The sequence below is a fragment of the Hibiscus syriacus genome, unplaced genomic scaffold (genome assembly GCF_006381635.1).
Source record: "Hibiscus syriacus cultivar Baekdansim isolate YM2019G1 unplaced genomic scaffold, ASM638163v2 tig00116997_pilon, whole genome shotgun sequence".
NCBI classification, from domain to species: Eukaryota; Viridiplantae; Streptophyta; class Magnoliopsida; order Malvales; family Malvaceae; genus Hibiscus; species Hibiscus syriacus.
Window position 1 is genome coordinate 1,289 of NW_024063513.1, and position 25,365 is coordinate 26,653.

The 25,365-nt window shown below is 33.5% G+C and overlaps 6 protein-coding genes and 1 pseudogene across 6 annotated transcripts; 4 read left to right on the forward strand and 3 right to left on the reverse strand.

The window, feature by feature from the left end:
• Positions 1-288: 288 nt before the first annotated feature.
• On the forward strand, positions 289-1,838 carry LOC120193850 (GDSL lipase-like). The gene is made up of 5 exons (XM_039196278.1): positions 289-570; positions 644-765; positions 857-1,066; positions 1,160-1,406; positions 1,500-1,838. The coding sequence occupies exons 1-5, from the start codon at positions 318-320 to the stop codon at positions 1,769-1,771; spliced, it is 1,104 nt and encodes a 367-aa protein (XP_039052209.1). The 5' UTR covers positions 289-317; the 3' UTR covers positions 1,772-1,838.
• A 2,752-nt stretch (positions 1,839-4,590) lies between these two features.
• On the reverse strand, positions 4,591-6,931 carry LOC120193871 (annotated as a pseudogene).
• Positions 6,932-7,111: 180 nt separating this feature from the next.
• Positions 7,112-7,743, forward strand: LOC120193896 (NAD-capped RNA hydrolase DXO1-like). Its single transcript, XM_039196320.1, has one exon. It carries the CDS (start codon positions 7,112-7,114, stop codon positions 7,697-7,699), a length of 588 nt encoding a protein of 195 aa, XP_039052251.1. The 3' UTR covers positions 7,700-7,743.
• A 591-nt stretch (positions 7,744-8,334) lies between these two features.
• LOC120194125 (F-box/LRR-repeat protein 2-like) lies at positions 8,335-9,900 on the reverse strand. The gene has a single exon (XM_039196514.1). The coding sequence runs from the start codon at positions 9,707-9,709 to the stop codon at positions 8,621-8,623; it is 1,089 nt and encodes a 362-aa protein (XP_039052445.1). The 5' UTR covers positions 9,710-9,900; the 3' UTR covers positions 8,335-8,620.
• Positions 9,901-12,245: 2,345 nt separating this feature from the next.
• Positions 12,246-13,536, forward strand: LOC120194218 (peptidyl-tRNA hydrolase 2, mitochondrial-like). The gene is made up of 5 exons (XM_039196600.1): positions 12,246-12,287; positions 12,842-12,899; positions 13,014-13,053; positions 13,187-13,264; positions 13,366-13,536. Exons 1-5 carry the CDS (start codon positions 12,246-12,248, stop codon positions 13,502-13,504), a joined length of 357 nt encoding a protein of 118 aa, XP_039052531.1. The 3' UTR covers positions 13,505-13,536.
• A 12-nt stretch (positions 13,537-13,548) lies between these two features.
• On the forward strand, positions 13,549-15,895 carry LOC120194220 (protein NONRESPONDING TO OXYLIPINS 2, mitochondrial-like). Its single transcript, XM_039196601.1, has 3 exons — positions 13,549-13,769; positions 13,914-14,032; positions 15,557-15,895. The coding sequence occupies exons 1-3, from the start codon at positions 13,549-13,551 to the stop codon at positions 15,577-15,579; spliced, it is 363 nt and encodes a 120-aa protein (XP_039052532.1). The 3' UTR covers positions 15,580-15,895.
• Positions 15,896-19,018: 3,123 nt separating this feature from the next.
• On the reverse strand, positions 19,019-20,667 carry LOC120194169 (GATA transcription factor 12-like). Its single transcript, XM_039196560.1, has 2 exons — positions 20,287-20,667; positions 19,019-19,999 (listed from the first exon to the last, which is right to left on the reverse strand). The coding sequence occupies exons 1-2, from the start codon at positions 20,587-20,589 to the stop codon at positions 19,211-19,213; spliced, it is 1,092 nt and encodes a 363-aa protein (XP_039052491.1). The 5' UTR covers positions 20,590-20,667; the 3' UTR covers positions 19,019-19,210.
• Between the last annotated feature and the right edge of the window lie 4,698 nt (positions 20,668-25,365).

Genomic DNA, 25,365 nt, shown 5'->3' on the forward strand with positions numbered 1-25,365 from the left:
TGAAATATATGAAAAACAACCGAACACGATTTTTTTTTATCGTTTACGTTAAATGTAAATATCTAAGTTGACATCAAGCCATGTTCAAAGTGCTTTTAACCGCTTTAAGTTTCAGGTCTAATTTCACTTCAAATTACCATTAATGGCATTGTTTATGTATCCTAGACGTGATTTGCTCAATCTTTAATTCAGATTGCTTCACATATAGATTTACCAAATTTGTTAAATTTTATATTTAAAAGCAACTGGTTACATGAACTATTTAAGAAGGTAGAGAGCATAAATTATGGCAATTTTCATTTTTGTTTGTTATTATAATGGTGATATCAGGTGCCTATATTCGTTTCTTGCTTCTTTTCACAACTTTTGTCAGCCTGATTAGCAGTCATAATCTGCCTGAAAATCACGTTGCTCTGTTCATCTTTGGTGATTCGTTGTTCGATCCCGGAAACAACAATTACATTAACACCACCACTGATTTTCAGGCAAACTTCATTCCTTACGGTGAGACCTTCTTCGAATACCCCACCGGCAGATTCTCCGATGGCCGTCTGATCCCAGATTTCATTGGTATACACCTTCAAAAAACTTTCGAGTTTCGATTTGCCCATCGATTCATTTCTCACCATTTTTGTTGTTGCAGCTCAGTTTGCAGGGTTGCCAATAATTCCAGCGTATTTAAAGCCCGGGAAGCATAAGTTTACAGATGGGGTGAACTTCGCATCTGGTGGAGCCGGTGCTCTTGTCGAATCTCATCGAGGATTTGTATGTCATATTGGTTTACCATCTTAAATGCTCTGTTAAGCCATGTTTAGTTCATACTTAGATGGAATTCGTGATTTATTTTAAACGCCAGGTCGTGGACTTAGAAACTCAGATAAAATACTTCAAGAAAGTTGAGAAATCATTGAGACAAGAGCTGGGAGATGCAGAGGCCAAGAAATTGTTGTCCACAGCTGTTTACTTGATAAGCGTTGGGGGCAATGATTACTTGACCAAAAACTCAGCTGCCTCAGACGAAGAGTTCGCTTCCATGGTGCTCGGCAACCTCACCGTCGCTCTCCAAGTAATACATACCTAAAAAAACTAACTTGTCTCTGTTCCACCCATTTCCAGTAGTTGCTTAAAAACCCACTTTCTTTTGTTAAAATCGATGCAGGAAATATACAAGAAAGGAGGGAGGAAATTTGGGTTCCCAAATCTGATACAGTTGGGTTGTTTACCGTACATGAAAGCACAATCAGGGGGTTCCTGCAACCATGAAGCGACGGCAATAGCAGAGCTTCACAATGTCCTACTTCCCAAAACCCTGGATAAGTTAAAGGAGGAGCTTCGAGGCTTCAAATATGCTCTTTACAATATATATCAATCTTTTTCTGAAAGGTTGAACGACCCTTCAAAATATGGTAATGTTAAATCGCTGCTTTTATTCTTCTTTCTTCTCGCACGAGCAATTAAATAAGGAGGGTCCATTTCATGGGTTTATTTATGGTGTGAAGGTTTCAAGAATGCGACGACGGCGTGTTGTGGGTCTGGTTTGTACGGCGGAGTTTATAGCTGTGGAGGGAAGAGAGGGGTATCGGAGTATGATTTGTGTGATGATCCGGCTGATTTCTTCTTCTTCGATTCGTATCATCCCTCCGAGAAGGCTTACCGGCAGTTTGCAGACTTAATGTGGGCTGGAGCTACAGATATCGTACGGCCTTACAATTTCAAAACGCTATTTGAACACAAAGCATCATCGATTCATCATTCCAATGTCGAGCTTTAATTTCTCCGATAAATTTCATGTTCCAATGGAATAAATCAATTACTATATTAATGTTGTTTTATGTTTATATTTCTCGCTCCATAATTATTTGAAGATCGCGATTTTGTTACTTTTATGGCTATTGTTCATTGGGGAACATGTCTTTGGTGAGACGCGGTCAAGTTGAAGTCCAATTGATGACAACGATGGGTGTGGGTGATAGGCATGGTTATAGGGATTAGATTTAGGGTTTTTAAAGCTCGAGATAGTTTTTAAGATTTTTTAAAATTGCGAGTTTTTAAAATATATTTTTAACCTTTAAAAAAAAATTTAAAAATTATAAGAGTATAACACATATCACTTAATAGAATAAATTAATATTTTTGATGACTTAAACACTTAAAATGATAATTTTTATAACATTAAACATTAAAATGATAATTTTTATAACATTAAACATTAAAATAAATTAAAAAATACTTTAAATACTTATTACATAAAATTAATATAATTTAAATACTTATTTTATATTTAAACCTATAATAAATAACCCTTTAAAATCTTCGTATGCCTATCACGTAATCGAGTACCTAAAATTGTGGCCGAACTCGAGAAAAATCCAAAGAGGCAATCAGGTGTGGCGTCAGCATATATGATTGACGATTGAAATTGTGGACCAATTTTAGATAAAAATATGTATTTTTTTGTATACGTTCTTATCCTTTAAAAGTTTTATGATAAGAACAGGGGAAGCATCAACCAACAAAAATATAGTATTTTTTTCCTCTTTCGGCGAAATGTCATGTTTAGACACCAAAAATGGTTGATAACATCTCATCTATGGGGGCACGATGGGCACATGTGTTTGTTAATCAAAATAAGATTGGATACAACAAATACATAAAAAAATGTAGCAACCTACAGGATTATGAACGGCACTTTTTCATGCGGCCTTTAATTTTAGGGTAAAATACATAAATGATCGCATAATTATAAGTTGGATAGAGAAATGACAATCATTTTTAAATGTGTATCAATACAATTACTAAATTATTTAAACGATTTCAATATAGTCACACATCGTTAACATTTAAAATGTGGCAGTTAAAAAAATAGTATAATTAGGGGATGGGTCCTTGTAAAGTTTTGTATTCGTAATTCTGGAGCAATGCTTTGTTTTCTTCCATTTTAATTACTGTTTGTGTATGATTTGTTTCCTTAGATTTTTATTTAATACAATTTGTTCTTGATTCTGTTTTTAACTTGTCTAATACCTTAATTTGAGCATTGACTTTAAAATATTTTATTATTGTCATGTATTAAATTTATATATTAAATCCCTTGAATTTTAGAATTAATCAATTTGATCACCTAGATTAAATTTAATTCTTAATTTTTAATTAGGTTATAATTTTAATTTAATTTAATAAATTTATTTATCCAATTGCATTTTAACACCCAAAGGAATCCAACTTGGTCCCAAGGCGCATGCCTTAACCACTAAGCTAATTCTCACGTTTATTATTGAGATAATACATATGTTACATAACTTGTTCAAGTTTAGCTTGAAAAAAAAATTAAAATAACTTAATTGGATTTGAACCCAAAATGAATTAGTAATCAAACAAGTCTTAACCAATAAGATGAATCTAATATTTAGGAATTAATTATAATATGTATATATATATATATATTATAGTTAATGATAAAAAATAAAAATGGATAAGTGAGAACTTACGTCTAGGCCAATTGAGAATACGACAACACTTAAATCACTAAAATAAATATAATAGTTTATTTATAATTGATTTAACATTTTAATATTTTTAAACTAAATTTATTGTTCTGATATTTATTTTTTAAATATATATATGAAATCATTAAAAAGTAGTTTACTATTCAAACTATAATATATATATATATATATATTATAGTTAATGATAATATATATATATATATATATATTATAGTTAATATTCAAATTATAATCTTAAGATTGTGACACGTGTCACAACTTGATTGGAGAAATAAATATATTAAATTAAATTGAAATTATGACCTAATTAAAAATTAAGAATTAAAGTTAACATTGGTGATCAAATTGATCAATTCTAAAACCTAGGGGATTTAATCTACAAAATTAATACATGACTAAAATAAAATATTTTGATGTTAATGCTCAAATTAAGGAATTAGACAAATTAAAAACAAAATCAAGATCAAATTGGATTAAATGAAAATTCAAGGAAACAAATCATATACAAGTAGTGACCAAAATGGAAGAAAACAAAGCAGGGTGATGCGCCGTGAATACGTAACTTTACTAGGACTTGCACACTAATTATATCAATTTTTTAACTACCACGTAAACACCTCCACTAAATATTAATGACGTATGGCTATTTTGAAGTCATTTAAATAGTACAATGATCATATTGACGCAAATTTAAAAATAATAATCATTTCTCGACCCAATCCAACCCATAGTTAGGTAGTTTAACCCACAAGATTTTTTTTTTTTAATTTTATGTTTGAAATGGGTCGGGATAGATTTGTGTGAAAAATAATTGGATTGGAACGGAATCGAATATTGATTAATTTTTAATCTATTCGGTTTAATTTTTTTTTATTTAATAAAATACCACAGTATGTAAATTATTCAAAACTTTCCATTTGATGAAAGCGTTGATGGGCACACAAAATTTTACAATAGTAGTTGCTGTTGGTTTACAAACCCAGGGAAATGCCCTGGGTTTTTGGTTACTACTAAAGTCTTTATGAAATGTCTAAAAAAGATTAGCCGACCCTTATTCCCATATGTAATGCAGCAAAGATTGATTTTATTCACCACCTACAGGTTTAATCCCCGTATCTGGCGGAATGGTCTAGATATAAATCACTTCTGGTCAGTATAAACCGAGTCAACATCATCGAGTTCAAGCAATTTAGACATAAGTTCCTTGTTCAAGCCCATAGCCTCGTCATCCACCTGAAACCAACCAACATATCAATGGTGGCGCCAATGCAATAAGCAAGATGGTGATACAAGGTGATTAGGAAATCAACTGTGATAAGCATTCAGCACATCGTTAGGTCAACATCAGCCATATACAAGGCAAAAGGTCCTGGTTTAGAAGAAATCAAAGGGCAGCTCACAGATCTTATCAACATTACAGAAAAATGTACCTCAATGGTGTTTAGTGGAATTAGCTCGGAACCATTATCAGTTTCAAAATTTATTCCTTCCTCACGTAGCTTTGAAAGTATTGTTCCATAATTTTCTGCTGAGCTTACAATCTTGTAATAGCTACAAGACGAAATAGTGTTAAGCTTTACCCACTCCAAGTAGCAAAACAACTTATATGTTTGGAAAAGGAAAATGGGATCGATTTGTAACAGATCATTGAAAACCATATACGTGGACTTACTAAAGCATACAGATCTGGTAATTGATAACAAAGATATGTGCAACGCATTTGTAGAATCATGATCCTGTCATTATATGTCCAGATTTTTTTCTCGTCTGGAACAATTCAAAAAATATCCGGTCAGAAAAGAAAAAAGAAAGTCTCAAAATTTTTATGCAAACAATAATTAGTTCCTCTAAAATTATGTAGAGAAAGTATGGAATGAGTTTATGCCATGTATTAAAAAATTTGAAAATCAAAAGAAGCCGAAAAAGATGCAGTAAGTATGAAAAGGAGAAAGTAACTAAGAATTCAGTTTGGAAATGAAGGAGCATTACCTCTCTGATCTATCCTCGTCAGTATCATCTTCATATATGGGAGGCTCAATAACATTCTCAACTCCAGCATTTAATGCAATGTCAAGGAGCTGGTCTTTGTCAGCATCAGTGAATTTAATATTTGCAACTCGAACTCGCCTGAACTTGAACATAACGGAACCAGGATCTACCATCTTTGCTCCACAGTCCTTGACCACCTCCCTAACAGCTGCAACTGATCGAGTTATTTTATCTGTTAAGACCTCTACTACCATGCTTACTCCACCATAACCATATACCTGAAAGAAGCAGTCTTCTTGAAGAGTTAAGAAAACCCAATCTTGTATACAATCAAAGCATCTAAATACAAGAAGATACCCTCAATGACTATCACTACAGCAACAAATCTATAAATAAAAGTAGACCATATAAACAAGCCAACCTCGTAAACTTTCTCAATGTAAGCCTCTTGCCCTTTCTCCAAAGCTCTCTTGATATTGCGTTCCAAAATTTCTTTGGGTATATCAAGCTCCTTGGCCTTCTCAATTACAGCTGCAAGAACTGTATTTGAAGCTGGAACTGCACCGCCTCGCTTTACATTGCAGTGCATAAAGAATCAAACTCATGAGATTCAGTCTCCATACAGAAATGTATAGAAACTGGTCAAAGTAGAATAACTAAATGGTAAAACATGATATAAGAACTTCCAGCAGTTAACAAATATAATCAATTTTCAATGCTCCTTTTTGGCATTAATATAGAAGATCAAGCAAGGACCATGAGCTACCAACTTACGCAGATACAATTTCTTTTCCAATCTTTGAGTGAACTTTAGCCTTCTTTGCATCTTGAGCACCCTGAGACTAAGTAGAACAATAGTATAAAAATCACTTCTTTAATTGTGAATTTCTGACCGCATATATAAGAGGTAAAAACATATTTCAGCTCCACGCTAAAACAAGAGTAAGCGTGGTATTTAACTATTTCAAATTCGTAAATTACAATTGAGTTTGTCTTCTTTTAGAACTTTCATCAAACAGGTAGCATCCAAATCTAAAGAGGCTATATTTATTCAAAGGGAATTTAATAAATAAGACAAAATAGACCTTTTTGCCGGCAATCTTGGAAGAGCGCCTCCCCATGCAGAGAGGAGGGAAAGTGGAGATACTTCGTAATTAATGTTCATCGCTGTTAGTATCAACGTGATGAAATATTGAAGTTGAAGATGAAATTGAGGAAACTGATGATAATAATTTCCTATTACTTTTTAGGAGGCCAATCGAGAAACACTCGAGGAAGTCGAGGGAACCCCACTTGTGAATCTGTGGAGAACAGCACCAAGGGCTCTCAAGGTTGAAGATGATCCCATCTTTTATTTGCTTTACTAGGGATGTGGGATTTGGTTTTGTTTTGGGTTTCTTAACAAATGGTAGAGGACAGTGTTGGTTTGCACTTCCTCGGACTAGCAGTGTGTAAAATTATTCGACCCGGATAAAAAAATCCGGTTAATTTTTAAAAAAAAATACCCGATCGGGTCGGATACCCGGACCGACACTTTTCAGATCGGGCTCGGATCATAAAAATTGATTTTTTCGGATACACGGTTGATTTTTTTTAATATATTTAGTTTTCATGATATGCAAGGGATACATCATTGTTTCTGGGGTTATTGGTTTGAGAGCCTTGCCACTGAAGATCCAAGAAGAGATGATGGCGAAGGGATACATCATGTTGATGCCAATGTTGAATACTGTTCAGTGATTAAAACCAAATTATGTTCTCATCGAATTCTGATGGGTGCTGAAATGGATTGCTGCGATTCAGCAGATGAGGGAAGAAGATTTTATGTGGAGTTGAAAACAAGTCGTGAGTTGGATTATCATACAGAGGAAAGATATGAAAGAAAGAAACTGTTGAAGTTCTGGATTCAATCATTCCTGGCAGGCGTTCCGTATATTGTTATTGGATTTAGGGATGATTCAGGACGACTTGTTCGCACCGAGAGACTCAGAACCAAAGACATCACTCATCGAGTGAAAATGAAGAACTACTGGCATGGAGGAGTCTGCCTGGCATTTGCCGACGAGGTATTGTGTTGGTTTTACGGAACAGTCAAAGAGAATGAGGATTACATACTGCAGTTTGCACCGTCATTCAACCGGTTAGAGCTTCTTCAAGCGCAATCTTGCCCCGATGCGATTACTAACCAAGTTGAACAATCGTAGCTATTGGCAGGCTTCTTGTTAGTTTGTAATTCGGATAGTTCAAATACAGAAGATTAAAGAGGATGGTTTATATTTTACCAAAAAAAAAAAAATGATATGCAAGGGATGCATGCTACTGATGCAAACACATCTGGGTATCCGGGTACCCGACATAAGGGTACCCGGAACATCCGAGTCGGGATACGGGTCGAGAAATCATTGACCTGGATGTTCCGGGTACCCGGATTTGTACATCCCTACCTCGGACAACGAACAGATAACTTGGACCTTGGTCGAATATACGAGGCCTTATGTCCTAGTCCTTTACCGATTGCACTATAGCACAAAATGGGCCAAAAAATTCCAACTTTATTTTTACAGTGCTCTCTCTGCTCTTTTTGCTCGCATGGAAAATTAACTAAAGAAATTCGGCAAAACGTTCTTACATTGTTCGGCTTAAACTTTACCAAACGTAATAGGCCTGCCAAATCAGTTCTTAAACCACTCATGCAATTACCCTTAACACTGAAATTATAATTCAAATTTTCGATAGAACAAATAGAGCAGAACCATATGGCATTGGAACCGCCATTTTCAAGTGTCAACCATTAACTTGTGTTTATTATTTGGTTAAATGAACATGGAAGAAAAAAGTATGAGGAAAGTGTGTCATAAGCTCCAAATGAAAAGTAAAGCAAAAACCTTTACAACCACAACATTAAGAAAAGAACAAAAAAAAAGGTTGAAACTTGAATAAGAAATCATGTCCGGTAGTACTTTATTTCCAATCACAAAACACCCTACTTTTGCTTTTCCATCGAATGATGTTTCCAGCTCCCCCCACCAATAATCTTGAACAACATCAATACATTGCCTTCACCAATAATCAATAAAAGCAACATGAAGAACAGAAGGCTTTTTCAAGTACCCTTGTGTTGTCCTTCAACGCCAGTGCAATTGACAAAACATGCTGATATGGACTTGCATTGCCATTGGAATCCACATTCTGAGCCCTTTGTCGAGCACAATGTCCCTCAGTGACTGGCATCTGACCACAACATTCAAATCATCCATGCAAATATTGTGACAAGAAGCCAACACAAGGTATTCCAGTGACTCATGGTTCCCAAATGCTCTAACACCAACTCCGGTGACCAACTCGCAACCTGTTAAATCAATAGCCACCAAGTTCACACAATTTTTAGCAATTGCAGTAACTGTGGCATCCGATAAGTTGATCAGCCAAGCCAAATTCAATTTCTTGAGACTCGAGAGTGAAGAAACCGCGAGGCCACCGGTATCTGTTATCTTTGGCCCGCACTCAGCTAAATTTAGCTCCTCCAAACAACACATGTGCTTCAACATCGACACCCCAGAATCAGTGATTCGATCACACTCTGCGAGGACCAGTTTTTTCAACGTTCTTGAGATGAACCCAGTTGCTAGAACAGCCAGTCCATGGTCAGTAATCAATGAACAAGCTTCCAAATTCAAAACCCTTATTGAATCCGAACACCCGATTGCTTCAACGGCTTGATCATCCACCAAATTACACCTTCCTAAATCCAGAGATGTCAAATTCTTGCAGAACTTGACGAGGGAAATAACAGCAAGGTTGCCTACATTTTTTCTCTTTCGCAACAAAGCTTTCGTTAGATTTCGGCACCCATTAGCCAGAGCGCTAACCCCATCGTTTCCAACATCTTCAAAGCCGGAAACCACATCAACTTCATCGAATTCTTCAAGTGTTTTCCTAAGATTAAGGTTAAGGACTTGGAGCCTGGGGCATGTTTTGGCCACAAATTCAAGGTGGGGATCGGAGATAAAAATCTGGGTTTCAAAGAAAAGAAGATTTGGGAATCTGGGCATGAAACTGGGGAGGAGATCGGGCTCAAGAACCCGAATGGATAATCGGGATAAACCTTCCACCCGCAGCCATTGTTTGCAGACTTGAGAGAAGGATTTCCTGTCGTTTTGATCATAAACCCGTTTGAGAACTAAGCTTAACTCGTCGTCACCCAGTCTCGACATGAAGATAACAGAATCGTAACTTCTCAAGTTTTTCTATGAATTAAGAACACAGACAAAAACGACTATAGATACTCCCAAAAAAAAAACTACTCCAAGACAAAAGCTATGTAGACCGCAAGAGTATGCGTATGGCACCCACTAATTTCAAATCCGGGGGTTTATATGGGAACAACCCATTTCCCAAATTTAAATACTTCTTCAATGAGAAAATGAGATATGAAATCTTTCTTAAAATTTAAAAAAAAAATCAAAAGTGGTATGGCTTAACACTGTTTTCTATTTTAAATTCTTTTTTCCTCACAATATGTTTAATTTTTAACCTTCAAAATAGAATAACATTACTTACGGCATAATTTCTTTTCCTTAAAAATGACTTTAATCAAATAATAATATTTTAAAGAAAAAGTTTATCAAAGACCACTGGATATTTATTAACTAATGTACCAGTAAAACACTGCGTGGATTGGTTGGCAATGAAGAAGAAGAAGAAGAAGCATGAGCAACATGCACGTGGCATGTTGTCCTTTGGTAACCATATTACTTTCAGTATTGGAGCTCTGACTCAGCTGCATCAAATTAATGCAAATCTACCCTCCTTTCAAATTATGTGTGCGCCGCATTAATAAACATTTTTATTTATTTATTTATTTTTACTGATTTTGTGTTATGAATGATTTACATTTTCATACGAATATACCCATATTATACAATTAAAAATATAAAAGAGATTATTGATAATACCATTATATTAATGATTAAATGAACTTAACATCTCATTGTCAATAATTCGAATTATAGCTTAGGAAAGTAAAAAAAATGTGTTACTTTTACCTCGATGACACATCTTAATCTCACCTAATCATTGATGGTTCAAGCTTGCTATTCATGGCTGCCGACATTATGTACATTCCAAGCTTAAACATTAATTTTCCTACTTTCGCTTTCTTTCACCTCTTCTTTTTAGTTATTTCTTTGTTGCCTATTTTTAAATAGCGTAAACCACACAAACGATACCCGACTACATGACTCGGTTTTATTGAGTACTTTAATTATTAAATATTATAAAATGATCATTCGATTATTTATTATGTTTTAAATTCGTCATTTTTCGTAAAAAAAAATTAATGATTATCTGAGTTGGATTTAATTATCTGTATGAGATATGATAGTCGTTTGAGATTTTAGGATCAGATTTTAACGTATCTCATACAACATATTAGCATTCAGCTCGAACTGCCGTTAATTTTTCAACGAAAAGAGATGAATTCATAATATAATGAATAGTCAGGTGACTATTTGTAACTTTTAATAGTTGGAGGACTCGACAAAGTAACATCTTATAATTAGAGGACCATTTGTGTGCTTTACCCTTTTAAACAATCTCTATTAGTCTATTTCGTGTCTTTAGTAATATGTCCCAAAATTAAATTTATCTTCCTTTATTTTTCAACCCTTCGATTTTTATTTTTATATGATTTTCTGGGTTAAATGTCGAATTTAAATCCATATTACAAGAGAATGTTAATGTTTTGATTGGTATTTACCGTTCTGCTTTGAGTATTACGAACTTTTTTTTGACAAACATATTATGAATGAATTTACAACTATCTTTTTATACAATTTAAATTTACAGCTAAACTTTTAAATTTATTAAAATTTATAACCAATATTTTAACAAATAAAATTTATTATTCAATATTAACTTTTAATGACTTTAAATAAAAAAATACTTCAAATATTTTATTAAGAAACATTAATTTGATATAAAATAAATAAAAACGCGCACAAACCAACTTACGTCAGTGGTTAAAAGAATCGTTATTATTCTCATCGGCAGATTCAAGCCTATGGCCTACCCTATGCCCAAAAAAGGGGAAATTACTTATTGAGTCACTCATAAATTATTTACATTTTATTTTGGTCATATAACTGTTATTTATTTTAAATCACACTTAATTTACGTCTTGGTTCTATTTTGGTCACTCATCTTTAAAATTTTAGCAATGGTATTGAGTGTCATCATATGATAATGCAATATCATGATTGAAAAATAATTTTAAAAAAATGTAATGTTGATATTTTAAAAAATATCATATAGCTTTGATTTTGAAAAAAATTAATAGCTGAGTGACCAAAACATAAATTAAGTAATAGACGTGTGAGTAAATAGTTTACCCTAAATAAAAAAACATGTATAATTTATTTTATATAAAAATTGTATTATGTCTATATTAGCCCTAGTTTATAAAATTTTTCTGGCTTCGCCATTAGTTATTCCTAAAGGTCATAGGTTCAAGACCCCTAGTTATAGTAAATTGATTAATCGTTCATTTTAAAACGATTAAGAGTATTTAGAATAAATATTAATTTATAATCACTTTATCTTAATAAAAAATAAAAAATATTAATAAAGAGAAAAAAAATAAGCAAACAATGATATATCATTGTTATAATTGAGTATTTGTAGTCCACGGTTTTAATTTAAGAATAAGCAAACAAGAAATTCCAAGTATGATTCCTCCCCCGTTTGTATGTAATGAGAAGAGGGAGGAAGGGGGGATACGAGGGAGAGGGACAGGTGTGAAAGGGAGAGGAGGAGGTGCGGAAAATTTCTTAAATATTTTTTAATATAATAATTTAGTTGCAAGTTTTTCAAATAAAAATTTTAAAATTGATCAGAATACCATACGTATCCGTTAACGGAGTTTTTAAAGACCGTTATAATTATAGCACCTAAAGTGATACGTTTGCAACGTTAGACATCAAAATGAATCAGAAAAAAATTTAGAGATCACTTAAAAAATATATAATTTAGATACCTATTTTTTAACTGAGTCTAAAATATTTTAAAATTTAAGACTAATTTAGAATAAAGGTCAAGTTTGGCGGTTTTCTACGCAAGTAATTATATGGTAAATATAAAACAAATATTTTATATACCAATAGTTAAATTAAAACAAAATGCACAAAGGTGTTAAAGGACAAAGATAGCATTTTATTTGGACTTTAAGAGTTTTATTGATTTTTATTTTAAAAATTTAAAGTTTGTCTCTTTTTAAAGGTGAAGTCAAGTTTGATGACTAATGGTACTCATTAACTCTGAAATTTTAAGTATTGAACTGCATATGGCAGGTTTTAGTGGTTAGACAAGACCTTAAGATGAAATCAGGGAAGATTACATCCCAATGTGCCCGTAAGATTCCTTTGTTACTCTTAAAATCTGAAATTTTGCTTTCGATTTTAAAATCTACGTCTTTTTGGCTTTACCAACATTAGCTCCTCAGTCACACACATCCACTCCCCTCCCACCGTAACACTGGCATGTATGCAGAATTGATGTATAGGTATGTTTCTCTGGATAACAAGTCAGTTTCTTAATTCAATATTCACTTTGTTGGAAGAACCTCTTTATCCGTGTTAGTTACTTGTGCAAGTGAAATTATTTGACCAACAATAAATCATGTAAAACCATTGCAGTGATCGATCCCTTCTAAGACAATGGGAGGATTGCGGGCAACCCAAAATTGTTGTTACATGCAGGAATCAACAAGAAATGTAAGCAGGTGATTTTGTCGGGAATTTGTTGGGGGTGTTTCTCACCGTATATGTCAACTTACGTCAATAGTTGTGTAAGTGTACTTTCATTTTATTGTCAGGAATAAGCTAAGGGAAGCAGCTGAGAATATTGGCCTTCCCACTTTTGTTGTTGCTGATGCTGGAAGAACACAGGTGTTTTTCTTAATCAATTCGTGTAATCTCACAATTGCTTTACCTGAATGTAATGGCAACTTATAGGTCTAAAGGCATATCAGAACCAATAGACTCGTTATCCTGATATAATGTTAAAACCCCACAAAAGCCCTCAACTAGTCAACTTCCTCCCAAGTCCTCACCCTAACATTTCAGTGCTGCTTTGTCTTTTCTCAAAAACGGCGTCTCGCTTCAGATTTCTCTCAAAACCAGCGTTCTCTATCGTCAAATCCACCCTTAACAAACCAACCCTTAAACCCAAAACTCTCTATCCTCTACTCCCTGCTCGCTCCTCTACCACATTCTCAAGGTAAGCCCTTTAAAAATCTCATCTTGAAGTATAGGCTCCTTCGTTTCTCCAAACTTATTAATTCCAACCCTTTAATTTATCCTTTGGGTTTCCTTTAAACTACTTACCTTTGCTTCTAAATTGTCAAGCTTTAATTTTTTTCAGGCCTATTTCTCAATTGGGTTGTCTCCAATCTTTGCTGCCTCTCCACTCAGCTGTGTCTTCAGCTCGGTTAACGTCGTGTCTGGGAATCGATTCGAGGAGCTCTAGCTCATTGTCTCAGGGTATGCTTTGCAGCGCAAACCCAGGAGTTTGATTATCTTCAAAATGTTTGTAATTTTGTTTCCCCAAGCAACTTTTTAAACTCTAAAGTTAATTTGTAAAGCAATGTTGTTTGTTTAGGTTGTCTAATCTCATGATCATGATGTTCGTGCCCAATTAAGTGTCACTGAAAGCTACAATTTTGAGACCATTTATCCGTTCTTTTTTTGCTGCATCTCTTTTATAGTTCTCATCTTAATGGTATACGTTTTCCCTTTCTTAATGTTTTGTTGATAGTCTGAACCAAGTGAAAGTGAAGACATAAAGGTCTCTATTGTTCCTGTGTTAGGTTAGATAACAATTAAGCAAATAGGACAGGCAAAGTCTGCTTTGCTTGGTTTCAACTGTAAGGATGAAGTTAATCTAATAGAGATTAGTAAAAGGAAGAGTTTTTTTTTTGGGGGGGGTCGTCGAAGAAGAAGAGCTAGGCAACTTAGGGAAGACTAAATTATACTAACAAGTGAGTGAGATGTGCATGTATGATGATTTGATAAGTTGGGTGTATTGGAACAGGGGTAGATACAAACAAAGACACCTTGAGCTGGGGAACTCACATCCTTTGAGTGAGTTGTGTATGATTTATAGCTTTTTACACAGTACACTGATTTTTTTTTTATAGGAGCACTGATTTTTTTTATACTTCTTGTTTTGTCAATCGAAGTTAAAAATTGTTTGATACTCTAATATGATTGGGAATATAGACTCTACTTATGTTGACCATTTACTTTCTGCATATACTGTAATCTAATAGGCTCCCTATATGATACAGATAACATATACGTATAAGTCTTATTTCGTTCAGTATTGCTTGGTTTTTCTTTTCTTTTCAACATGATCTATAACCTTGTGTGATTCTTCTCTGTCAATGAAGAGTGTTTTACAACATAGGCCATTTTCTGTCCTGATTGTTATTTGATACTAAATTTAAATGGAGCTGTCAAGGCAAAACTTTACTTTTCTCCTGTTGAAATATGTAATTAAATGCACATATAATTGTGAGATAAGAGTTTTGTATTTGTCAGACCATTACTTGAACTGTATAAACTGATCACGAAACCCTGTTTGGTTAAGGAGAAGAATTTGATCTTTAAAATTTTAGTTGCAGGAAATCAGTGTGAAATATTCTTTTCTAGGAAATGTAGGATCGTACGAATCGTTCAAACTTCTTTCATTTCTTGCGCTCTAGTTATCTGTATTTGTCAAGTCTTTTTGCCGGTTTTGGTTGCTCCTGTGGCAAGTTATCTCTTATCTATTGTTTTATGCATCGTACGTATAATTTCTCATCATGCTATTTGGTAGCAGCTGCTTTATCTGTCAAGTGCCACCATACCTTGAAATAGTTTTAGTATATGAAGGCTTGTTTCTGGACCCTATTGATGTTTACATAATAATATAGCTTTATTCACAATTGACTCAAATAAGCCTCTTCTTTTACTTTCTTTCCTATAGTGCTTGCTAATGCTACTTGTTTTTATAATTTTGTACAGAACTAGGTCTCAGTGTGCCTTGATAACATAGCAAAACTGGAAGTACCGCATGATGGATCAGAGTCGTCGCTTTCCATTTTATGATCATGTCCATTTGGAGACTTCTTATATTTCATAAGTATTTCCTGTTCAACATTAGTTGAAGTTAATTTTCGAGTCTTGGATGCTGGATATAAGTTTATACTGCAAGAGCCAAGAGGTCTATTCACAGTTGCACAACTTTGGAAATTCTTCAGATTTCAGTTTTGGCAGTTGATTGAACTGTGTTTCTTTAAATTATAGAATTGTTTTTTGCAGGTACCTCATTTCTCTCGTGACTTTTAAATTATAGAATTGCTTTCAAGTCATGGTGGATGTAATGGAAAATGAAAGCAATGAATTGACATGCTTAATTTCATTCTCTATTCCCATCCTTATCTACCAGTAAAGCTTCCTAGTTGCCTCCAAATATACCAATGCGTGTATCAGTGCCGTTTTCTCGCGTCAGTCATATTTAATGTATTATCCTACCTTTGATGTGTCCCCTTTCTGATCCGACTTTGAAGGGTTTGGAATTCTGCCATGGTAAACCTTGTAAACAAACCTATGATTGTTCTATTATCTTCCTAAGGCAGGTGAGAAAGTAGAAAGTGAAGAGACGGGGTGTTGTCCACATGTCTCCACCATTAACACAACATTTGCAGTGCTTATAGGGCCTCTACCTCTCCATCCCCCCAAACGCCTTGCTTCCCTTTGTATATTTCTTTTTTGATTTGGGGGAAAACAAGCATGTGCTTCCATGCATTTTCAAACACAGGGAAGATAATGTTTGCAATTTGCATGATTGAACCCTCCCTGTCTGCTTATCCTGTTTTAGCTAGTCATTCTTTTCTTTTTTTCTTCTAGATCAAAGAATCTACCGGTCCATGTTCTTTTGTAAGTTATACGAAGTTACATTTTTCTTTACTTCATTGCTCTTGTTCTGATCATGTTCAATACCTTGCTACCCAACCAAAGTCAGAAACATAAACATTAAATTTATGCATAATCTGGAAAGAAAAAAACCTAACAAAATCCCCAGAAAATAAAAAGATTAATTGATATAGTCTATGAAAAGAAAATGTTTCCATAATAAGAATGATGATATTTAGTAAATGGAAAAAGGTAACTTTGGCTTCTGTAGTAGACCAAATTTGTCACTTTCGCCCTTATCGTATTTTCGCATCAATTTAGCCTTAAAGTTGTTTAATTGCATCATTCTATAACTCTACTCCTAAATTATAATACCTAAACCATAACCCTATTACCTATAAACACTAACTTATAATTTATAATTTAGGGTTTTAAGTTAGGGGAAGGATATAGAATGATACAATTGAACAACTTTAAAGGTTAAATTGATGTGAAAATATAATAGGGGCGAAAATGATAAATTTGGTCTACTACATTGTAGAGGTGACCCTTAAGCCTCGGTAAAAATAGCATGTTAAGAAGTTGGTTCAAATGATAGCTTCCAACTTCCCATGTTAGTGCCATTTTGTGCCAAAGAAAAGAGAGCTGAAAGTGAAGCCTGCAAGTTGTCCAAATGCAAAGACATTGACAGCAAAACTGGTCGCCAAAAGCAGACAATGTCTTTACTATTGAAATGGAAATATTACCACTCTGCATGGATGCCCATGTTTTCATAACACCACTATTATTTATTCCCATATCTCAATATTTCTAATAACAATGAATTTGGTATCCTTCTCTCATATAGTAGCATTCAAGCATGAACTTCCTTTTTCTTCCTCGTTTATTCTTTATTCTGATAATATTAACTGTGCGAGTGATTACATGCGGAGGGAAGAGACTAGAGAGTAGGAGAAAGCATGTGACATCCGCAAACTTCGCTTCTTTTTTCAGTTTTCACACAAAATTAATCGATTATATAAATACGTCTGCAAAAACTTACATATATATATATATTAACAACTGACCTACTGCAAGAATAACCTCTCTGTTATTTCGTTGGTTTTAACAAACAAGAGAAAGGAAATGAGGAAATGATTAATGTGTTGAGAATATTGTATGTGTTATATTCATATGATTAATTAAAAACTGATTTGGCAGGCCTATGGGATTAGCATTGCCTAGGATCGTGCATAGACAGTGGCATCGTCAACGAATATTGTAGCTCATGACTGATCAGGTTGCATATTTTTTTTTTCCTTTTAAAATCTCTCAGCTGGATCCCAATCCTTATTCGCATCACATGCTGCATGGTCTTTTAAGTCATGGAATAAGTTCTATTTTGAAAAATCAACCACATCTTGAAAACCTAATTTCCTATATATTATATTCATCAAAACCTGAATTTCCATGTTCATGTTTTCTGCAAAAACTTTTCCCTTTTTTTTATCATAATCATGTTAGTTCATTCTTGAAGCTGTTGTGCTAAACAAAGGGAAGAAGGGGAAATGGTATTCGCAGAAAACGATGCTAACAGTTATGGTATCGGCATTGATTTCATAAACATTCTCTGTACATATGTGAAACTTAAAAGCTATTTCATCATCAGCGTTTCATTTCACTGAAATTTATGCTGATAATTGGGTACAGTACTAGTTTTAAATAATAATACATATTCACTTAAAATAATCAGATGTATCTGCCGCCTGATTCTCTTGTTCCCATAATAGTTGGTGCATCGTTTGCACATTAACCTTCTAAACATCAAACTTTTGGCTAAGTATCGACTCCCTTGTAACTAGGATTTTAACCCTATACAAATAGAGCCCATGAAAAATGTACGCATTTACATTAATCTGCCGGTGGGGATGAATCCCAAAGATTACGTTTCGTGTGTCTTCAGCCAATTCAGAAAAACAAAAACTCCATGTGAGGTGTACCAATTCATGCAAACAAAATTAATTAATAAAGATTGTGTAGGTGATGGTTCTTGACTTTCTTTTTATGTCAAGGCCTCAAGGCTTTGCAAGGAAAGGTGGAAAATTAGAAAGAAAAAAGTAAAATTTCCTTCCTATTGTTGCGCTAGGTAAGAAGAATGAAAAAAAAAAACCCAACTTTTTCTTTATTAAAATTGTTTTGAATGATATCAAATCACATTTCCACTAGCTTGGGGAGGTATTGATGTATTCATGCATAAGTAAGCAAGCTTAGAAATGTTAATATTAATAATTAATGATGCCCACGATGTAAATAGTTATATCTACGTTACTCAAACTCAAATTATCAAGGAAGAACAAAATTTTCCTAACCATTAAAACCACTCCAAAGGTTCAAGATTTGAACTTTTCAAAATTAATTGAAGTAGTTCCAATCTAATGTTTAGCAATTGATTAATACTGGGGTACATAAGGACACCTAGTGAATGTATATTTATATGCATCTTGAAACATAATACATATACTATATTATGTATATATACTGGAGCTTAAAGGTCACGCTAATGGTGGAAGTCAAAACAATAATAAAAATTGAAAAAGAAAAAGATTGAATTCAATTGCCTGAAGTAAGAAAATTGGGTTTATAGAGTTTGCCAAATTAGGCCGGAAAAAGTCCAACTCAAGAGACGATTAGTCTACGGAATTATCCAAAAAATAAAACAACTGGAATTCAGTAACTAAATTAGTTCTGGGGGGAATTCAAGAACTCAAATTTAATTGAAGTTCCCTACTCTAGAATGAGCTGCCTGAAATCAGGGCCAACATGTTGGTGGATCAAGTAATCATCGCCGTTGGATACATCGAAAACCATGTTCTGATGATGGTGCTGCATGAATTGCTGTTGATGTTGCTGCTGGGCCCTTAACATTTCCTTCTGCCGCCTAAGCTCAAGCACCTTACGGTGAGAATTTGAATGTTTAGTAAGAACAAACGTCGGGCTCGAAGCGGGTCGGTATTCTGGCACAAGTCGCCCCGATTTATACCTCACCCCACATGCATTGCACAGTGTTTTGGGACCCATGGGACCAGTTCTCCACTGCGGCGTCTTATCCGTAGCGCAGTGCAGGCACTTCCGCCCATCGGAAATGGCCACGCCACCATCTTTCTTTTTCGACGACGTCGTTTTGACGGGCTTTTTGCCGGGTTGGTTTGGCGGAGGCGGTTGCACCGGGACGACGATGTCAGACTCGGAATAAGAAGATGTTGAGCTGAGAACAAGGAGACGGGAAGCCCAACTGCATGGCGCTGCCCGAGAGCGTTTGCTTCTTGCCTTGGCGGGAACCGACATATCCGGATTGAAAATTGGGTTGTCGGTATTGTTACCGTGGCTGTAGTCGCCGTTGTCAATGGCGTCATTAATTTGGGTGGGCAGAACGAGTTGGAATCCTTGGGTCTCTAATGCGTCGTCGGGTCGAATGTTCATTCCTGATAATAGCTGCTGCTTTTGTAGGTCATCACTTGAAAACGATTCCTCCACGAAATTTGACAGCCATTCAAGCTCAGCTAAATCGTCGCACTGTACATGAAAGGATAAAAAAATTAATATTATTAACAGAAGTATTTACTTGCAAAGTAGAAAACTAATATCATTCCGTAAAGCTATTCACGCACCTTTAACCAATTTGCGTTTGCCATGCACATGGCTTTTTATCTTCGTTTTGTTATAAGGAAAATGATCAAAAAGTAGAAAATACGTAAAATATTTACTTGCAACCGTATTTTTAGAATTCGAACCAAAATCCAAAATTTATTTTATTCCAAAAGTATTTTATTGCATGTACAAGGGGAGGGGGATGAAATTACCGGCACATAAAGGTCAGCGGAGGAGTGACCATCGGTAAAACCACGGCAACCAATACCGCCAACTAAATTGGGTTCGCAACCGGAAAACGATGACGAATTGCAGCTGTCGACGGCGGTAACGGTGGAAGAATCCGTGGAATGGCCAGCAACTGAGGAGTCGAACGTTTGTTCAGTTATAACGGCATCCTCGTTGGAAAAATCGAGCAAGTCTTCCACGATGAAATGGTCAGCGGTGGACGCTGGTTCTTCAGGCGCTAATTGAGAAGAACAGCTGCTTGCTTGAAAGAATTCTGGCGCGTCCATAACTGTTTCTTTTTCTTTATTTTTTTTTAAGTTTTCTTTATTTGGGAAGGAAGTGTAGAGTGTAGAGAGAAAAGAGAAAGGGAGAGAGAAGTGTGGGGAGCTGTGGTTTTTAAGAGAGTTTATTTGCGTTTGAAGGGGGCAGGCAGACAGCTAAAATGGTGCAATTTGACGACGTTAATTTTTTTTTTAATAATTAATACCAACAAAATTAAAAATCATGATATATAAATAAGCCTTGATTGGGATAAAGTAAAATCTAGTGTGAAGTTACTTTAGTGACCTTCTTGAGTTTTGGGTAAGGTCATAAATCAATCCGAGTTTCAACCATCGTGCATTTATGTGCTCATTTATTTTAATTTATTAGAATGCGTGTCAATACATATCGTGGTATAAAAATAAAATTATATAAAATAAAAAAATGAACTGCGATACATACAGATAAATAAAAATATAGTCATAAGTCAATACATGCTATGAAAAATTCCCTAAACTGGATGACAACAATACATCATTTAACATATGAAATAAATTAAAATATGACACAAAATAAATATAAAATAATTAAAACAGCGTAAAAAATTATATTAACATAATATAAATATTCAAACATGTAAAATACAATAACCAATTAGTATTATTGATTAATAGAAAAAGGCAATGTAATTTGTAATAATTAATTTTCATAATTATTTATTATTTAATTAATTTGGAATTTAAATTTTTAATATTTTGTTTTTAAGGTATGGGATATGACTAAGAATTAACAAAACTGGGGTGACCGGCCCCGCAAGTTCGCTTTGGTTTGATGATATAAATCTAACCGCACGTGTAGTCGTTGAGAGTTGATGATGGTAGTGACGGTTTACTCGCAATCATTGCTTCATTGCTTACAACTCCGGTTTACTCGCAAGTCACATAGGGCAGTGACGGTAATTTAAATAAAAAGATGTACCCTTTTTTGGGATAGCAAATTAAAGATAATTTACCGAGTATAATTGGGTAAAGAAGTAATTAACAAATTGATCAATCAATGATTAGGGAGTCCAATCTCTAGAAGTAACATATCTTTTAAGCTTGTCGCTAAGGCTTATGCATTAGCGTCCAAGTTTACAGCCCGACTCATCTGCTTTATTTCCCCTCGAGAGTAGTGCTTGTAATTTTTAATTACATTTCTGTTTTTAATTAGTTTCCTCTGACATTGTTTTTTTAGAGTTTTTTTATTTCACCTGTTAATTCGGGTATGATAATCAAAACCCACTTTTTAGCACGATTATTACAGCTAGTTGGACGGTCAGGATCCATAGAAGGAGCTACCAATTTGGGTTTTCATTTTTATCAGGGAACTGATGTCTATTTACATCAGAAAGAAAAAAGAAATAAAAATGTTATTAATTATTATCTTGAAGTATAGTATTTCTTAAAGTTAATGGGGGAGATGTTTGACAAACAACTTTTTTTTAAGAGTTTTTAGTTTATTTGAGTGTAAATAATTAATTAATAGTCAAACTCTTTTATTTTTGTGTTTGGTAAATACTATTTTGAAAGAGTTTATTGTACAAAATAAATTGAAAATGAAAATGTTGAAAAATTCAGCGGTTTGAAACAATTGATTGTAAAATAAGATGTTAAATAATATATTTGATCTTATTTTTTTTCCATAATTATATTCTTACCATAAAACATAATATAATGAAATAGCATTCGTCATAATATATCTAAGCTGAAATTTTATTTTATTATTCTATTTTTTAGTTCGAGATTCTCAAATATATTTTAGTTAATAAAATATAGCAAAACATGAAATTAAGAAAATATATAGTATTGATATTTTATACAAAGTTACTAGTATACAATATTAATATTTTTAAATATTAAATTTAAAAATATATTCAAAATTTTCGAAAATATTTATTAAAATATTATAAAACATATATATACTTAACAACTAAATGTATCATAACTTTATTTGTCATTTTACTTATATCAACCATCACCTAAATTTTACTAAACACTACTATATAAACAATTAATCAATTTAGTTTCTCAAATCAACTAATCAAATCAGTTAGTCAAACCAACTACTAAAATCATATATTAGCTGCCAAACACCCCTAATTTATTTTTAATTAAACGAAAATCATTGTATCTGTTTTTAACAAAATCCGCTGCTGAATGCACCAATCTCGAAGCAAGTGTATACCGAAGAGCGGATAAGGTTTTAAGTCTTTAAATTTATTGCTGTAGAGATATTTGGTCTCTTGTTTTATTTAATATTAATAACTTTTGTATAGTTTTAAATCTTATTACATTTCCCCCTTTAGCTTGAATTAAAAGATGTGCTGAAAAAAGTGAGAGTACCGAAGGCATTGCTTGGCGCGGAGGTCTCCGTTTAACAGACTTTTTCTTCATCCGTTTTCACTCAATTTTTTTTAATTGTAAAAGATTGGGATTTGGATGAATGGGTCCAATATGCACGTGATAGAGGGCGGGAGGGTGGTGGTGTCAGCTACCCATGTGAGTGCTTTGGCTCGTCTTAAAGGCCAGATCTGCCTGTGATCAATGCCACGTGGCTGCATCATCCGTGTATCTACTACTTCCGGGATGTTTTCAATTCGATCAAATGAGATTAAGGTGGTGTTTCATCCATGTTCGGTAATATTTTATTATTAATAGTAAATTTTTTAGGTATATTACCGGAAATGTTATTACCTCTCTTCCCTTAGGTATTGTAACATTATCGATGTTTTGGACTAAAATATCCTTAAATTTTTATTTTTTTCAAAAATATCATTCTTCTGTCATTGAATAATAAAAATTCTACGAATGTTAAATTATAAATTTATCCTTAAATTATTTTAGATTTACAAAAAAAATCTATAATTAAAATTTTATATGAAGTTCAGGGGTTAAAAAAATTTTACCCTTTCATTAAACCTTTTTTATATTTTTAATTTTGTAAAAAATTATATAAATATTATGAATTTAATTTTTTAAAGAAAATATATAAATATTTTACAATTTGTAATATTATACAAATATATAATAAGACAATTTGATCAAATATACATTCCAATAATCTTTTATTCCTTTAACCAAACACGGTAATCTTACATTCCTGCTAAACCAACCAAACACAAAATATAACATTCTCAGTAATCTTATTCCCTGGTAATCTTTTATTCCCACTGGTAATCTTTTATTCCCACTGGTAATCTTTTATTCCCACTGGTAATCTTACATTCCGTGAACCAAACGCACCCTAAGGGCACGTGCATGATGGTCACGTGAGTGGTGTTGAAGACGCACCTGTTCCATCGGGACATCTCGCGTGGGTCGGGTCGTTATCTCGTTTTGCTCTCGGCTGGTTTCTTTTCTCTAGCCCTAGTTTGCTAAAACGCTGAATCACCGACCTCTCTTATGGCTATAGTTTTAAAAATAATATATAATTTATTAAATCTAATAATAATGCATTCAAGGTACATAGTTTTCATAAATAGAATTTTCAACCGTAATTAGTACATTTAAATTTATTTAATACCACAATAAACACAAATCAAGAAATCTCTTTAATTAAAATGTTTGTTATTATTTCTTGAAGTTTCGGGTTCAAACACTATGTCTGCAGAGAAATTGTTTCATTAATCCTTCTCACCACGTTATCAACGGTCTCAATCAATTAAAAAGATATACTTTAATCTTTTTTTCGATGTCATTCACACTAGAGGTGGGTATACGGGCTAACCGGCCCGTTTAGCCCGTGGGTTTTGACGGTGCGGGCTTAAAAGGAGCGGTTTAAAAAGCCCGCATTCATAAACGGTTTTGAATTTTAAGGCCCGCGACCCGTCCATTTAACCTGTGGGCTAAACGGGCTTACCCGCGGCCCGTTTAATAAAAATAATTTTAAATGCTTTAAATGCAATAAAAAATAATGTTTTAACTTACTACACCTTTAAAAATGATCGAACAACTTGAAAAGGAAGGTAGTGCCGTCAAAATAATAAATAATATTTAAATTTTATTTTAAATAGCCGGAAATGATTATAAAATAATATTTTTTTAATTTTTTTAATCATTAATATATATATATATATATATAATGATATAATTACTTAAAATCAAATTAAAAAAATAATATTCACTTATATCACCAAATTAAAAAACAAATAAAACAATAATCACATTATACTTTTATAAAATACGATTATTAAAGGCTATAATAAGTCTAAAATACTATTTACTTTTTTTAATTTTTTTTTTAAAATGAAGAATAATTTGATACATTAATGATGTATATTTAAATGAAAAAAAATATCAAGCAGGGGTAGAATTATGACAAACGCCCTAATAAATTTAAGAACTACAATAGTTATAAGTAACATTATATTTATAGGTAATTTATTTTCTTTTTCTATAAAATTCTTTAAGTTTATTTTCTCTAAAATTTTATAAATTTTAAATTAAGCGGGCTTTAGTGGGTAGCCCGCGGTTATACCCATTAAACCCGCGGGTTTAACGGTCCGGGCTAAAAAGCCCGTAATTTAAACGATCTTTAATTTTTGAGGCCCGAAACCCGCACAGATCGCGGGTTAAACGGGTAGCCCGCGGGCCTTAGCCCATATACCCCGCTCTAATTCACACATATAAATTTTATTTTCCAAATAAATTCCGTCGTTGATGCATGTCAAAATTAAACATAAATTTAAGCATTGTTTTTTGGTCCTCATTAATATATATAAAAAAGGTTTTACCTATCTTATCTATTTTTTTCTTCTTTCA

What these genes read in the sequence shown, in the direction of transcription:
- LOC120194220 (XM_039196601.1), top strand. Translation starts at nt 13,549, where the DNA reads ATGTTAAAACCCCACAAAAGCCCTCAACTAGTCAACTTCCTCCCAAGT. An exon ending in TCCTCTACCACATTCTCAAG is followed by an intron (nt 13,770 to 13,913) that starts GTAAGCCCTTTA and finishes AATTTTTTTCAG; the next exon opens with GCCTATTTCTCAATTGGGTT. An exon ending in CTCTAGCTCATTGTCTCAGG is followed by an intron (nt 14,033 to 15,556) that starts GTATGCTTTGCA and finishes AATTTTGTACAG; the next exon opens with AACTAGGTCTCAGTGTGCCT.
- LOC120193896 (XM_039196320.1), top strand. Translation starts at nt 7,112, where the DNA reads ATGCAAGGGATACATCATTGTTTCTGGGGTTATTGGTTTGAGAGCCTT.
- LOC120194125 (XM_039196514.1), bottom strand. Translation starts at nt 9,709, where the DNA reads ATGTCGAGACTGGGTGACGACGAGTTAAGCTTAGTTCTCAAACGGGTT.
- LOC120193850 (XM_039196278.1), top strand. Translation starts at nt 318, where the DNA reads ATGGTGATATCAGGTGCCTATATTCGTTTCTTGCTTCTTTTCACAACT. An exon ending in TCTGATCCCAGATTTCATTG is followed by an intron (nt 571 to 643) that starts GTATACACCTTC and finishes TTGTTGTTGCAG; the next exon opens with CTCAGTTTGCAGGGTTGCCA. An exon ending in TCGAATCTCATCGAGGATTT is followed by an intron (nt 766 to 856) that starts GTATGTCATATT and finishes TTTAAACGCCAG; the next exon opens with GTCGTGGACTTAGAAACTCA.
- LOC120194169 (XM_039196560.1), bottom strand. Translation starts at nt 20,589, where the DNA reads ATGGACGCGCCAGAATTCTTTCAAGCAAGCAGCTGTTCTTCTCAATTA. An exon ending in CCGCTGACCTTTATGTGCCG is followed by an intron (nt 20,000 to 20,286) that starts GTAATTTCATCC and finishes TTTCATGTACAG; the next exon opens with TGCGACGATTTAGCTGAGCT.
- LOC120194218 (XM_039196600.1), top strand. Translation starts at nt 12,246, where the DNA reads ATGAGAAGAGGGAGGAAGGGGGGATACGAGGGAGAGGGACAG. An exon ending in GATACGAGGGAGAGGGACAG is followed by an intron (nt 12,288 to 12,841) that starts GTGTGAAAGGGA and finishes TGCATATGGCAG; the next exon opens with GTTTTAGTGGTTAGACAAGA. An exon ending in GAAGATTACATCCCAATGTG is followed by an intron (nt 12,900 to 13,013) that starts CCCGTAAGATTC and finishes ATCCACTCCCCT; the next exon opens with CCCACCGTAACACTGGCATG.